The 15472-nt window shown below is 38.6% G+C and overlaps 1 protein-coding gene across 7 annotated transcripts in view; it reads right to left on the bottom strand.

Annotated features, from left to right (window-relative positions):
• Positions 1-15472, bottom strand: part of ENAH (ENAH actin regulator) — a 90388-nt gene that overhangs the window by 23158 nt on the left and 51758 nt on the right. For 6 of the 7 annotated variants that reach the window (XM_085575908.1, XM_021543307.3, XM_077781915.2 and 3 more), the window contains one exon: positions 10340-10424. In XM_085575908.1, the coding sequence (XP_085432034.1) occupies positions 10340-10424 (85 nt within the window). Of the gene's footprint in view, positions 1-6722; positions 10315-10339; positions 10425-15472 lie in introns of those variants that run through there. The other variant, XM_085575912.1, reaches the window with a different exon arrangement.

Below are 15472 nucleotides of genomic sequence, written 5' to 3'. Positions count from 1 at the left end.
TTGCCAGGAACGAAGTTAAGCACTTTGCTTACAATGCAAATGCTCTACCAAGAGAGGGCAGCAAAATACCTTGCAAGCATATCTTACACATACGAGATTAAATATACCATTGCTGAGAATAATTTGTCATTACATGTCATTGAGGCACCCCTTTGTCAACAAAGAAGAAGCCAAAACAACAAGCAAGCAAAAAAAAATCACCAACTAAATTACCCACACCTCACAACTCACTAATTTTCTGCTGTCGTTTTAACAATCTTAATAAACCTTTTGAAAAGCAAACCAAAAGGTGCACAGGTCAGAAGATCAGTATGTCAGTAGTGCAATCAAGTTGCTTTAACACAACCTAATAAGCAAGGAAGAATTCCATAAACTACACACTAGATCTTAGCAAGTGTTAGAGTTGTAGCGAAAAAAGACTAAAACTCCATTTCATTATTAAAAAAAGACTGCATTAAATCCTTCTGGTTTTGTTTAGCTAGCATTAGATAGAAAAAAATTATTTTTAAATTTTGTCAGAGATCAAAATTCTATTAGGCAAAAGCATTAGTAGATTAAAGAGAGTCATCACACATCAATTAAAGTACATCTGAATGTCAAGACTGGTAGTCCAAGAACCCTGTGAAAGCAATACCTGAAAATCCTTCAGTCTTAGAAAGCACATTTGGCCACCAGGACAACTTTTGAAGAAGCTAGAGGTACTCAAAATGCCCCAGAAAGCTGTCTCGTAGTGAACTGCTTGTTATGCAAAGACAACTCTAACCATTTTAGAAGTGTGACTTATTAAATCTAAGAGCTAATTTACATGAAATAGCTGAGCCTGCTGTAAAACTGTACACGTCAGTCACACACAAGGTACTGTTACTCATGTTTAGATTCAGAGTCAACTTCAGAATCTCAGAATAGCTGCTAGCTTTATCACAGTGACTATTCATGACACTTTCTTTGTGGATTTTAATTAGCTTCATGTCAAAAGCACTTTGGGAAACTTCACTTTGGAGTGTTTTGGGGGAGGCTCTTGGTTATTTTTTTGGTGGTGCTGTTTTTAAAATAGTTTACTTTAACATTGAACCAGCTTTTAAAATTATTTCCCCTCTTGCCTTTATACTTTTGTTCAGTTAAGGAGATACTGTGTGAGGATAAAGAAAGAATCATATTTACAATACTAACTTGTGACCTAATATGAGCATTGATCCTGCAGTTCTTTGGGCAACCAAGCAGCAGGAGCATGACTACATTCTTAAAATAACACATGGAGAAAAAAAAATGCAATGAGCAGAATTAAGCACACACTGTTGCATCCCTGCTGAAAAAAATCTCCCTACATTCTGTGTTTAGAATTTCTCCTACATGACAACTGCAAAACAGAATTGCAGTTAATTCACTTACCCAGGTACACACAAAACCTTCCTGGCTTGCTCTTGATCATAAAAAGGAATAACAATTAAGCAGTCCTGCTGTCTCAGCTCCTGTTATTATATGAAATGAGCCAACACCACATGCACACTGAGATCACTTTTCATTTAGCAAGTTTCATTCAAAACCCAGTGTGTGTGATGGGTAACTAGGAAGCTATCTCAAATTAATACTATCCATTATTTTTTCATCTGTATTGGGGAGGGGGGAAAGGAACAGGTGGGTTTTTTAACTTCTGTTCCTGAAGGTGAATGACTGGGAGATCCTCTGGGCTTTTTGCTGAAGACCTCAACATAGTCAAATTAAAATAATGGAGCCCTCAGTTAATTATCTTAAAATATGGCCATTACCATACAGGTTGAAGAAAAGACAAAGATCTCACCTAGATTAAGAAACTTCAGTGTTTACTGGTAAAGCAATATTCTATTTCAGAGCAGACTTAATAGCCAGAGAATCTGTCCTTTCCTGGGACACTTTTCACATCTAAGCCTCCATATCTTGGTCACCTGCAGCAGAGTTACTGTATTTGTGGAAAGACTCCTTCCACCAGAATAAGGACACCCTGAAACATGAAGAAACTCTAATTGTGACAAAACCCAGAGCTTCTGTCACAAGGGCACCAAGACAAAAAAAACCTATGTGTAACAAATCCAGAGCTGAAACAGTTTGCAAAAGCAAAGAGCTGCCTGCTCTGGCAGGTCACCTTGCTTCCTCAAGTGAAGCTGTGCTGTACATTCACATAAATCTTCAGGATTCTAACATTAGCTTGCTTTGCTCTTGGCTGTGAGATCAAGCCATTACATTTTTTCCTAAAAAGATGATAGGAAACTGCACTGAGGAGCCCATCTATCAACCTGAATAACCGAGTTCAGCCACGAACCTGGAAGGCTTCTTGTCACAAAGCCAGATACATTAAAAACAGAGGTATTTCCATGAACAGTACAAAGGCATCTTTGTATCACATCCAAATTCAGGAGACACTGAGCTGACATTCCAAGATGAACAGAAACTTGTTTGAAGTATTTAATTTTAAAACTCACTGTAGAAAACAAAGATCCAAGACAAAGCCTGCAGAAAACAAAATATCTTGAGGAACAGACCTGACTGAAGTAATTGCTGCATTGAATGAAGAGGTCAGCTGCAGGCAGATAATTCATAATATTTGACAGCTGTTTGTTGTCATTTATGAACACAGCAATTTCGTACTTCATTCTTTCTTGGCAGAGAAACTGTGTGTCAAAACAGGGCATCACATCACTCAAAGATCAATATGAATACTATCCCTGTTCTGTCTGCTTAAAAACAAAAACAAGGCAAATGAGGGAGAAAAAATAAATTCAGCATGTGTATTCAAAGAAGACACCAAAAACAATCACTTGAGTTACTAAAAAACAACGTGGACTTTTAGAAAAATACAACTGAGGGGAGATTTTCTGCATCTCACATGGTGGTTTTTTGGCTTTTTTTTGAAAAATAGTTTCTTGCTTGTGCTGTTACTTTTTCTAAAATGACAAAGTGTGTCAGAAGAGAGACATAAGGATGACACCCAGCAGGCAGCATGAAGGTTGCCAGACTATTGCTGGCTTCAAATATTGCAGGAATATTCTGCACTTATTGTTCAGAAAGTTACCATTAAGACATTCAGCGTAAGAAACCAAATGTGGTTCTAAGAAAGTACTCAACAGTGTATGCATCTTTCTTTCTGTGCTTCACTAGGTTTGTTTTTTTAAGTTTTAGAGACAAGAAAACTACGGATAACTACTATGCTTAAATTCTAAAAGCAAATGTATCACATTAGCTATGATTAAAGCTGGGCTCATCAATCCAAACCATCTGAATTGTTCAACCTGGAGCCTCAGTGTACCCAGCCTTTTGGGGCTGCCCCGAGTTCCTCTAACCCTGCCTCCAACTGCAGAGCAACAAACAAGCCAGCAATGTTTTGAGTTTTATTCTCAAATGCTGTTAGCCCCAGCATGTGGGCACAGATAACATTATCTAATCCAGCAGTCACTACTTACTAGAATACATCTCACATGATGGTTCTCCTCCTCCCACCACTGAGTCACTGCAGCAAACAGAGCAGCTGGCTGCAGACAGGCTACACAGCGTCTGCCTGAGCCACAGGCAGCAGCACCAGATGCAGGCTGACCTCAGCTCCATCTGAAGCACGTTGTCCTATCACCAGGAACTGCATGCACTCTCTGGACATCCACAGAAGCACATACAGACACAGCCAACCTACTTAATCCCTGTTCAGACTATTAACATTTTTTAAAAAGTGCTTTGACATGTGATTTTGAACTTCACTCCTAGCTTGATTTTTAATAGTTTAATCCTCTGATCATCTTTTGCACAAGTTCAGGAAAGTATGTTTGTTATGGCCCTTCAAATTTGCAAGAATTTATCTGAGTAATCAAAATGGAGTACCAGCATTAAACTTGCTCTTCCATCTTTAATATTAAATATTTATTCACCACTCCAAAATTCAGCATTTACCACAGAGCTCACTCTCCTGTATGGTCACGCAAACCTACTGAATATTTACAGTATCTCAGTGCCTACGCATTATGTACCATGGAATGAACACACACCACCCCCCAAATTTCATAATTCATGTACAAAGAGAAAAATACATCCACGTCTTGAAAATTTGCAATCTGTATGGACATCAAACACAGGCAGCCTCCATAGAGACCAAGAATCTTCATAAATAAAAAGTACAGGATGCACCAATAACAGAAGCTCAGCAGAAGTGATCAATATTTAACCTTTTTGCATCTTCCTAAGCAATCTCAGCTACATAAACTTCACTTTGCATTATCTAAACTAAACTCCTGCTCTAAAACTCTTACCAAGTCAGCTTTATTTTCTGTCAAGTGCTTGACAGTCAGGACAGTTTCTACCTGAGCATAACGTACCTGGTGTCAGAGAAACCCAGACAAGACTTAGTCAGCTGGGTACAGTGAGCAGACACAGGGACTCGGAAGATCTGCCAAGTCGGACTGTTAAAGGCCAGAGATTGTGAAGTGAGTTTATGTATATGTTCTGGAAATGACAATTACTGCCACTCTGAATTGTGCTCTGGACCTTTGGTTCTTTCAGCAGCAGTGAGAGGTGAGACTGGTTCAAATTATGGTTTCTATCAAACACTTTACACAAGGTGAAATTATGAAGGCATGTAATTAACTACATGGATCATGATTTTGAAACACTGCACAAATTTAGGTCCTTACAGCTATTTCCAGTGTTCAGGCAGCTTTCCCTTGATCAGTCACCACTGCATGTAACACTTCCAACGTCCATTTGATTTTTCCCTGTACACTAATGTGGTCTACAGGATGGTGGTTTTCCCCTCTAAAAACAGGACACCTACTATGAACTCTCATTCTATTCTGATCATCAAAATCTGCAATATTATCCAACTCCTCCTGTTCTCCTTCATTCTCACGTATCTCAACTCACAACAACAACAAGGACTTGCTTTGTTCAGCAAAACACCAAAATAAATTTGATTGCTACAGGTCCCATTGGTGCACTGATGTCTGTTCTTGTGCTCCTCACACTTCCACAGCAATCCTCCTCTCTTCCATATTAACTGAAAATTCCCTCTTGACATCTGTCAAGTGCTTTACCAAAGCCCAGGAACAGCCTTTCTTTTTATGCAAAGAAAATACTGTCTGAGTCCAGTTTACTGTCCAATGTTTTATCTGTTACCAAAGTCAAATTAACAGGCTTTAACTTCCTTGATCAAAAGAGATTTAAGGTTTAAGAAGAAGCTTTTATGTTATAAGCTAAAAATGTATTAGCTAGAAGTAACAAGAACTAGGTTTTATCAGTCAAGCAGAAATTAGTAGCAAGCCACTATGATAAAGACATTAAGAGACAACTAGAAACCTGAAATGTATTGGACAGAAGAATTCTAACAGACTAAGTGATCTATTAATGCTCTTGGATCAAACCTCATTAAGCCTAATTGTCCTCATTTCCATCTTTTCAATATATTATCTCAAACTAACAGAACTTGAGCTTTCCTGGCAAAAGCTAGATCACAGAAAGACACCTCTACTCATGGAATTTTAAAAAAGAAGAATCTCAGCAGCAGAAAAACCTACTTTCATTAGCAACTCCCTCTCAGTAGTGTATTCCAGAGAGTACAACTGGAACACAATTTCATAAAAGGGAACCACAATAACCAAAATCTGGAAAAATGTAGAACAACTTTCAACTCCAGTTTCATGCTCCGCATTAAAAAGAAAAAAAACCCACAGAACTGAAAGATTTCAAGGCAATTCTACTGATGTCATCAGAATACTTAATGGAAGAGTGGTTTTCTCAGTCTTCTGAATAGATCAATGTTAGCAGCATCTACAATTATGCTGTAACCACACAGAACCTATTACAGCTACCCATAAAGCCAGGTAAGTCTCTGAAAACTTCACTACAAATGGAAAGAAAAGGACACAGGCTAAGAAAGAAATTTAAGAAAAAGGGAAAAAGTCCCTTTTAATTCCACCTAAACCATGTCTATGCACAGCTACAAACAATACAATCATATGAGTGGATTCTACTGACCTCTCAAACCCTAAACCAAAAAGCTAACAACTCCATCATATTCATGTGTATCTCAAATTAGAGCTGTGTGCTCAGTTATAACTTAATCAATCCATATGCCTTTCAAAGAAATCCTACTTCCTTGAAAGAAGCTGTTGGATAAATGGCACAATTTCAGAAGCAAAGGAAAGCTGGAAGTTGTGTATCTGGCCACTAACTAGGGAAAAGTTACAGGCTGTGGGAAATCAGTAGAAACAAGGCTACCAGAGACACACAGCCACGAGCAAACTTTTATTCCTTTAAACTACAATAGCTACACTGATACTGAATCGCAGGATTTTTTCTCTTAGCATTTCTATATATGTTTTCAAAACAGCTCAGGAGTATGTAATAATCACTAATTTACAAGGGTTGTGGTTTTTATTTTTACTGTAGTTAAAAAATAAGATTAACCAAATTCAGAAAAAAATGCTTTAATCTGTAAAATAAAAATCTTGCCTTCAAGTCTCTTAGTAAATATGAAACATTTGAAAGTCTCTGAACTTGCACTACAACTAAGAATCCTTCCACAATGTTACAAAAATCATACCATATCAATACTAAATTCTAGCACAGGCACACAGCCTGTGTTTTCTTCAACAGTATCATCACAAACCAAACTAAACCAACAAATAAATAAAGTATTTAATAATTATAATGCCTCCTAATATTCTGCTGTTGCATTTTACAAACTTGTAATGTTTTCGAGTACTTACGAAAGAATTCGGTCAAGTTTTGGTCCATGCCGTCCCTGAAGGACAGTAGGGGGCTTGTACACCCTCATCATTCCTTACTATCTGTACAGTTCCTCTGTTCCTGGAGCTCCTGGTCTCTTTATTTATGAAGCAGTGACCATTTTGAAGTTATTTATAAACATTAACTCATTAAATTCCCAAGTGTCATATTAGATACCAACTCAGTGACTCATATTCCTGACAATGTATTTACCACGGCTGGGAGAGAAGGTAAATTTACATGCAAGAGTAGCACACACAGGCACGCCATGAACTAATCTTGTATTTTAAAATTGTCTTTGGCATTAGGTAACCCTGCAGTTATTAACAAATATGTATGTCAACTGAAACTGGCTTATTATCCATCAGTGGAATTTATAAACACTGCCCGGCCACCATTCTGACAAAATAAAAAACAACCCACAGAACAAAATATCCCTTCAGTTTTGAGGATCAAAAATGGAAGCTGGAGTGTTTTAAAGATTGCTATTACTGTACTGAAGTGAGTGCAAATTAAGGAAAATTACAGCTAGCTTCAAGTACTCCCTGAGAGGGAAAGCATCCACCATGTGTTAAGGTTTCTTAAAAGACAGTAACATAGTTACTAATTCACCAGAAAAAATTACTTCATTACACCTTATGTGTAATCTTGGCCGCATAAAAACATCAGCGTTTCAGATGGCACATCTGGTCCAAGCAGCCTTAGAAATTGTATCGCTGTCCAGTAAGCAATACAAATATTCAAGTACAAAGCTCTGCAGCAAAATAAACAAAGTAGTTTTACCCAAAATGTAAGGGCATCTAAATTATTTCTTAAATAGAGAAAAATCTCTCAACCAAAATAATGTACTTCTGCTGGCAATGAACTAATTTCATTCTTCAATTCCCAATTTTCCCAAGATTCCTGAACACTGGTTATGAAAACACAGGAAAACATCAGACCCGTTGAAGAGCTCTCTTTATTATGCCACTCTTCACTGGTCAGTCCTTTGGCAAAATAGTTCTGAAGAAATGTTTCTATTTCTGCCTAGGAAAACCCTGAAGCTCCAAGCCACATAATTTAACTTTGAAATTAGTCCTTCTCTGAGCAGAGGGTTACACTAGACCTCCACAGGGTCCCTTTAATTTTCATGCAAGCAGATATTTTTCTCCAGTTTAGAATAATTTAAAACATTTTCCTGCACTTAATACAGGAGTCAGTTACACACTACTAAATCCAGGCACACCTAAGAGAAGGGATAAGAGAACAGAACTCAAAGACAACTATTATCAAGCCACACTTTAAAGAAAACCCCCACCCAACAGACACACATTCCACAAGCCACAGACTTGGCACAGCCTTTCTCCTGATCCATCACAAACCCCATGTTCCTTCCCACGCAGTAACATTTATTCCCATTTCTTGCATTCCCTGTAGTCTTACTGCTCCCCACAGGATTCAAGTCTGCCCACACTGCTTTTACCCTTTACTGAGATTGGAAATGTCACTTGGAGATATGTTAAAAGTAATATATACTTAAACCTTTTCTTCACATCTATTTACTACTCTCTACATTATGGTAGTAACTCTTGTTCTTAGAGTCTGAAAGCTGCAAGATAGTTACTACAGAACAGAAGTTCTAGCTTAGAGTTAATTGAACTTTATTACAACCACATAGTTACAGGAGTAATGACACTGAAGAAGCATTTGTGAAATGTTTTAACAAAATTACATGTTCTTCTTAAGCTTAATGAGACAACAGCAATAGTCCTTCCACAGACAATCTGTCTAGCAGCATGAGTAAACACTCATTCCAGTGTTCCATCCTTGTTTCAGGGAAAAACAAAACAAACGCAGAACCAGACTTCAAAGGGGACATTGCATTAAATGGAAACAAGTCGAGCACACTGATCAAAAAAGCCAAGCCATAAGAATGCCATCTGATAGGATATCCTTCACATACCAATAATTTCAGGAGACTCTCAGAGCTCTTAATATAGGGCAGCACTTTTTTCTGAGGAGATGCCACTCTACAGTGCTTCTCTCAAAAGTATTTCAGCATTATAAATTTCAGATAATGCAGCTTCATAAAGGAACAGACAGTAAATAGAAATACTAAAAGCCACTAATGTAGGACAGAAAAAAAAATTCAAAAGAAAAAAGGCTTTTTAAAAGTCTGTCAAAAGAAGTGACATAGAATACTTTTATCATGACAGCAAACTTGCACATAAACACATCAAACAGACAAATTTGTAATGAGGTTCTTGCTATTTGTTTTTAAACAAGGTAACTGTCAGATAAAGTGATTCCTGCTCAGATTTAAGAAGACACAGAAGAAAAGAGACAGACAAGTATGATGCCAATTTTGATGTCAACCCTTTGTTCATCTTATATAGCTTGTTTATCAAATGAATTATTCCTAAATTGGCAATATGGTTCTGCTCATCTTTTCATATACACACTAAATGCTGAATAGCAAAACAGAAAAAACTTCAGTGCTAATTAGACCCAACATGTTTAAGCATTCTTCCAGTCACCACAAAAAGCTATTAGGTGCATTTACACCATCAGTCTGAACCACCTCCCATTTATTCAAGGCTCCTGGTCCCCGTATCTGTCCTGCATGTGACCAAAATCGCTCCCAGCATCTCTTCAGGAAGGGAACAGCTAATCTCCTGGGAATATTTTGATGGTAAAATAATCCAGGATTGCACCACAGGCAGTGTGCTTGGGACAGCCCAAGGTCTTACTGCTTTCATTTACCCCAGTGTGACAGCACTGTCCTACAAGCCTTTGCCATGTCATACACCCATAACCCAGACACTCACCCCACAGCACCATCCCACATTGCCTTGAAACAGAAGTGGAAATCTGGCAACCACAGAGTTTGTAGAAATCAGGCACTTCATCAATACATAAGGATTATTATAAGGAATGGGAAAAAACTCCATATGGTCAAAATGCTATGGGTCTGAAAAAATATCCCACAGGGATAGAAATGGAATGGAACAGCTTAACTTGGAGGAACTGGCCAGGGGAACACAGACCAGTCACTGAGGGCAGCACAGGTATAACCAGCACTGCTCCAGCTGAAAACCAAACTGTTAAAGGCTCCATCAATTTATACATTAAGGTTTTTTTGCTAAAAAATACAGTGTAAAGGCAAACAAGATTTCCAATAGAATGTTCTGATCTAGTACATCCACATTCAGGACAAAAACCCTGTCATTCATGATGACTCAGTTCTTTCCTTCTAAAACTTCCTTCCTCACTTGCTGCTTTTTTCAGTGTCAAAAACAGAATGCACAACAGTCACTGGAAAATTAATTAGCTTGGCTGAAAATGACAACAGTGAAATCTCCCAAGGCTTCCCCTCTGATCTTCAACTCTCTCCTGGCATGCCAATTCCAATTGCATTGTTTGAATGGGTGGAGAGCATGAACAAGGGAGCCAGCAACAAAGCTTTTACAGAGTGGCACTAATGAAAACTGTGCACATACAAAAGCTGCCCTCATGGAGGAGAGCAATCCGAAGCCCTTGACATTTATTTTCTCCTCATTAGGAGTTATCACTTCCTTGAACTGAACAGCTGTTCAGTTCAACACTTTTAATACCATACCTTCTCTGGATTTCCATTTCTTCTTGTGATGGACCATTTTGTACTTGAGAGGGAAGCTGTGAATTCTGTCGAGGCAATGTAGGACCTAAGAGCAAAGACAGATCACAAATTAATGATCTGAATTTTTATTATGCAAAAAAAAAGCACAAAAAAGGCCAGCCATTACACAACATGTTAAGAAGTGCTCACTTCTGCTTTTTAAGCCAAACAAGCTCAACAACATAATGCAGCAAATAAAAACTGCAACCTCACGCATGTACAATGCTACCTCACGCATCTGCAGAATGAGTTTATTTCACATAGATGGAAAGGTCTCACAGAAATGCAAAACAAACTTTCTATATGATGGAATTTGCCAAAAGCTTTGAAAAGCACTCCAAGTCTGATTTTTTCTTAAAACAATAAACAAATACTCTTGGAGGAGCAGGAAAGGCTCAAAAAATTAAAACACTCACCTAAATAAAACACTGGAAAAGGGAGAGAAAAAAGGAAAAAGGGAAAAAAACAGAAGAACAGGAGAAAAACCATCAGAACCATACCACCACATTGAGAGAAGGAAGATAAAGCATGTTTCTACAGGGCACACAAAATTTACTCAGATTTCAGGTCATTAACTTGGATCAAAAACCGTTTTTGCATAGATAAGTATTGTGTCCAAAGGAATGGGGGCATGTAACAGATGTCCAAACTGTGAATTCTGCTAAGCACAAGAGATGCAAAAGGAAAGGTCATGCAAAATCATCTTCAGTCTTTACTGATGGGAAATTCTGAATCATACAACTTCCAAGTAATTGTCTATGTGAGATCAGCATTCTAGAAAAAAAAAAGTTTTGCCATTTTAATCACAAATGTATTTACAGGACAAAACTGTGAAAAAATAAGTGAAGAATGACAAAGTGTGGAATGGAATACAGGAGACCATGAATGCATTGCTGCTGTCAGGCAGTAATCCAGGAAATTATTTAGACTACAGCTATGCTCAAGATTATGGAATTTATAAGAAACAAGAATTAAAATAAATTAAAGCATCAAGTTTTGGAAACATCCAAAAGTAAAGCAGTGATTTCCAACTGATACTCCACCAAACTAGTTAGAGTTATGGAATCATAATGAGATCTTCCCCATCTCAAATATCAAAACACAAAATTTTTTCCCATCTGAATTTGTCAAAGTCACCCAAACACATAAAAAGATTATGTGTGATACACTGACACATCAAGAACAGGCAATTTGCTTGAGACACAGCAAACCAGTACCTTGCTTAAAAACCCTACAAAAATGTTCATTTCCTCAGAATGCCACAGTATTGTGTCCATTGTGATATTTAATAGTGAAAATTATAAAAGTGTACACTAGCTAAGTACCCTACAATTACGAAAAGTAATGGGACTTAATTGTAGAGGATGAAAGCAGGCAGTGTACAACAGAGGTGGTGTCTTCCTTAGCTACTCTTTCAGCAAGCATTAGGCCCTTATACCGAGTGGCTTGATGTTGCTTAGGATGCACTATTTTTGCTTGAAATATCTCCAAGAGATACCTCCAGGTATAAAACCTAGAGTATTTTAAATGCAAAAAATTTAATTATTGATTTATCATTGCAGTTAGATGATCATTAAGTAGAAACGTCTGCCACATGGCTCATCTGGAAAACTTTTCTGCTTTAGAACCTCCCTAAGACACACAGGACGTGTGTGCCTCTCCTCTCCCCTGTGTGACAGGTGGAAAGCTTCAATACCCATTAAGCCATGACTGCAGCTCCCAGGCAGCTGGGCTATTTGCTGCCTGCACCAGGCTGCAGCCTTTCATGGACTTTCACAAGTCCACAATCCAGCAGCAGTTAAAGGTGCTATAAACACCAGCACTGCTGCTTGCCATGCCCAACAGGACACTTGCAGTAAGACAAGGCTCACAGCTTGAGCTGCAAAATACAAGCAACACTTTAAGTATCAGATATGTGATGAAATTCCCCTCCTGTTCCTTCGAATGAAACACACCGACCTGAAAGTTAATAACAAATAACAGAAATAAAAAGAAATTGTCACAATGTGTCTATATACCAACCAGAACTATTTTGTACTGGAAATGCAGTAGAAATTTAAAGTTCCAGCTTCCACCAATTTAATCTTTAAGAGTATTTAACAGGTTTTGTTGAAGAAGCTATTACCATGCTGCACTGGCTGGATGCAGACCACCACTCTCCAACCTTTCTACCTGCTTCATCTGCACTGGCTATTCCAACACACCTAGCTATGAGAAAACCTGTTCTTGTAGCCTCAAACTCTGTTCCAGAGCACTGCACTTCAGAAAACCACGTTATCCATCAATCCTGCACAGGGTGAACATGAGCAAGCCCAGCCAGCTTTAGTTTGGCCAGCCTACTCCAGTGATGGGCTTCTTCCATAGACAAGCACACAGGAGACAGAAGAAAATCATCTGCTCACAATTAACCTGGTGGTTCCAGTACTTCTTACACATTTTTGCCTTAAGGAAATGCAACCTGAGGATACCAAAGGCTTTCAAGAAAGGAAAGTCCAGCTCCCAAGTGATCCATCCTGTTTTCTCAAGAAATTTCCCTCTGCAGCACCCTGCTAATGAACATTAGAAAGTTAAAGGTACATGCCAGGTGGAAAAGTATTTTTTATCCTAGAAGGCTTATTACAGCAAGCCAGGACTACCACTTTATTGCTAAAATACAACTGACTGGGTAGCAGGACAGGTGGAATATTAAATAAACAGGAACTAGCTAATAAAAACCTCTCTCAGAAGTTTTTGAACACTTTAAGGTACCTCAGAAACATCAACCCCCATGAGAAATACTCAAATACTGCCTGGAAAAGAACTCTGATCCTCCTACAGGATCACTTTATCTTCAGAAGCCAATATAAGCCAAGCGAGAGATGAGGCTGAATGGTCTATTCATTCTGAATTTAAAAGAAAACCTAACATCTCTCTTTTTCTAAAAAAGCACAGATGGTGCACTCTGCAGCACATTCTGACAGACAGAGGATATAATTTCATACTAATTTGTTCAGCAGCCATTTCAGTTTCAGTGCTTTCTGTTTTTCAGCTTATTCTCACCTTCGCATCACCCTTCCTCTGTGACAGTTCAGGCAGCTGAGTGGTGAGAGATGGACAATGCAATTTAAAGCCTGCATTAAGCATTTCCACCAGCTAGATGACAGCCAGACCTGGCTCTTCATGCAGTCACACAGACAATTACAGTGGCATCAACATCAGAACATCAACATCAGACTGCTGGGGACTGCTTGAACCAAATCAAGCATCCCTAACATCATCCTTTTAAACCACAAGCAGAGAGTTTATCAAACACATTAATTTTTTTAGTCTTAATCAATTGGTTACCTTGAATCTCTGTTCAAAAGCCAAACCAATCTGAGTTGCACAACCCTGTGAAAGCATAACTGGCAAGCTGGGGAAGGAAGGAAACACATAGCTTGTCCTCCCTCAGTGCCTTTTGCTCCTCTGTTGCTTCACTCTTTCAGTTACCTGTCTGTTCTGGAGTGTCACACCACACCCTACCCCATTTCTTTTAATGCCAGCTGCATTGTATGTTATCAGTGTTGACACTGGCTGATATTGAAAATATCACATTCCTAGAGCCCTAAAAAACCCCAAGCATCAGCTGTTCAAGATTGGCACAACACATGTCCTGCAAGTTATCCACTCAGCTACAGTGTGTGTTTGCATTTGGCTGGACAGACTTACTTGGGAGCTGATAACACAAGGATGGACAAAATGGGGTTTGGGGGGAACCAGTGGCAGCCAGATCATGTGAAATCTTTCTCAGAAATTCACATGGCCTAATTCAAAAGGCAAAAGCACATAGAAAACTTCTCACTCCTGCAATTACTGTGCTTCAGAGTACATCAGTAAAAGACAAGCCCTAATTATTTAAAAAATCTACTAGAGCTGGTCAACTATCACACGTAAGAATTTTATTTGAGGTGAAAATCTCCATTTTCTCCCCAGAGAAAAAGTTTATATAAACAACTCAATAACTAAGAAATTCCACTCCTTCACTTCTCAGGAAGTTAGTGCCAAAACTAAGCAGTGTTCCAATTATATAGTCTGATATCCAAATCAAAGTGTGACTTGTCTTTTAGAAGTCTTTTCAAAGACTGAAAGCGGACAGCAAATTTATTTATACATATCTATAATATAAATGAAGTAGCTAATTATAATCTTTAGAAAATATTTTCTTTAAGGATAGTTTGAATACTCCTACTAAGCAAAGCCCACACCCCAGGCAAGAGTTCAAGCTACAGACAAAAAGTATTTTATTAGGGCATAGAAGAACTTACTAAAATAAAGTGTGTTTACTAAATGGTTAAAGGTTTTCTGAAGGAATGGAAAGCAGGCTTTTCAGAGATCTGTGCAGGAAGCAATAAGAACAACAGCTATGGTGTCCCTCTTTGATGTGTCTCCAGCTCTTCCCCCATTCAGAGCCTGTCCTGCTCTAGGCCATGCCAGAACAAAGTCTGGGTTGATTTGCTAACCAGCCTTGAGCAGAACCAAAACCACATCACTCCTCAAGCCCTGGACATGTGTTATGGGTTTATATGCAAGACCACGATGGCCAAAAATGAGGGTATTAACTAGCGACAAAATTTTCTCTAGTACTTCTGTTTGGGTGAATCATCTCCCAGCCAAGACTTCCTTTCCCTTCAAAAACCTACTTCCTCACTCACAGCTACCTTCAGCTGAGTTAATTCACTCATCACTCCAAATTTGAAACTAAACACTTTCCACTTCAATCCACAAGCTCTTTTAACTTGATCAAGGCAATAAAAAGCAACAAGAACAACAAAAGTATTCATTATTTCAATGAATTTAAGTAGAGGTAAGCCTCCTATCAGTGCCAGCAGAAGCCTCTATCAGTGCCAGCAGTGCCTTGGAAACCAGGCACTGATAACCTGAGAGCCAGGCTTGGCTCAGCACCAGTGTGCTGGGGGGGGGACCTCAGCAGCTCCCAGTGTCCCTCTGCCATCCTTTCATGCTTGGGGACACAGCTTCACCAGCAAGGAACTACAGCTGCTGAATTAAATACAGCATCACAAACTTAAAGGAGCAAGTACTGAAGTTAAATATATCAATACCATCTACTGTGGGATA

This window comes from Lonchura striata, chromosome 3 (genome assembly GCF_050655825.1).
Source record: "Lonchura striata isolate lonStrDom1 chromosome 3, ASM5065582v1, whole genome shotgun sequence".
In the NCBI taxonomy this organism is placed as follows: Eukaryota; Metazoa; Chordata; class Aves; order Passeriformes; family Estrildidae; genus Lonchura; species Lonchura striata.
This window is presented reverse-complemented; position numbering and strand designations above follow the sequence as displayed.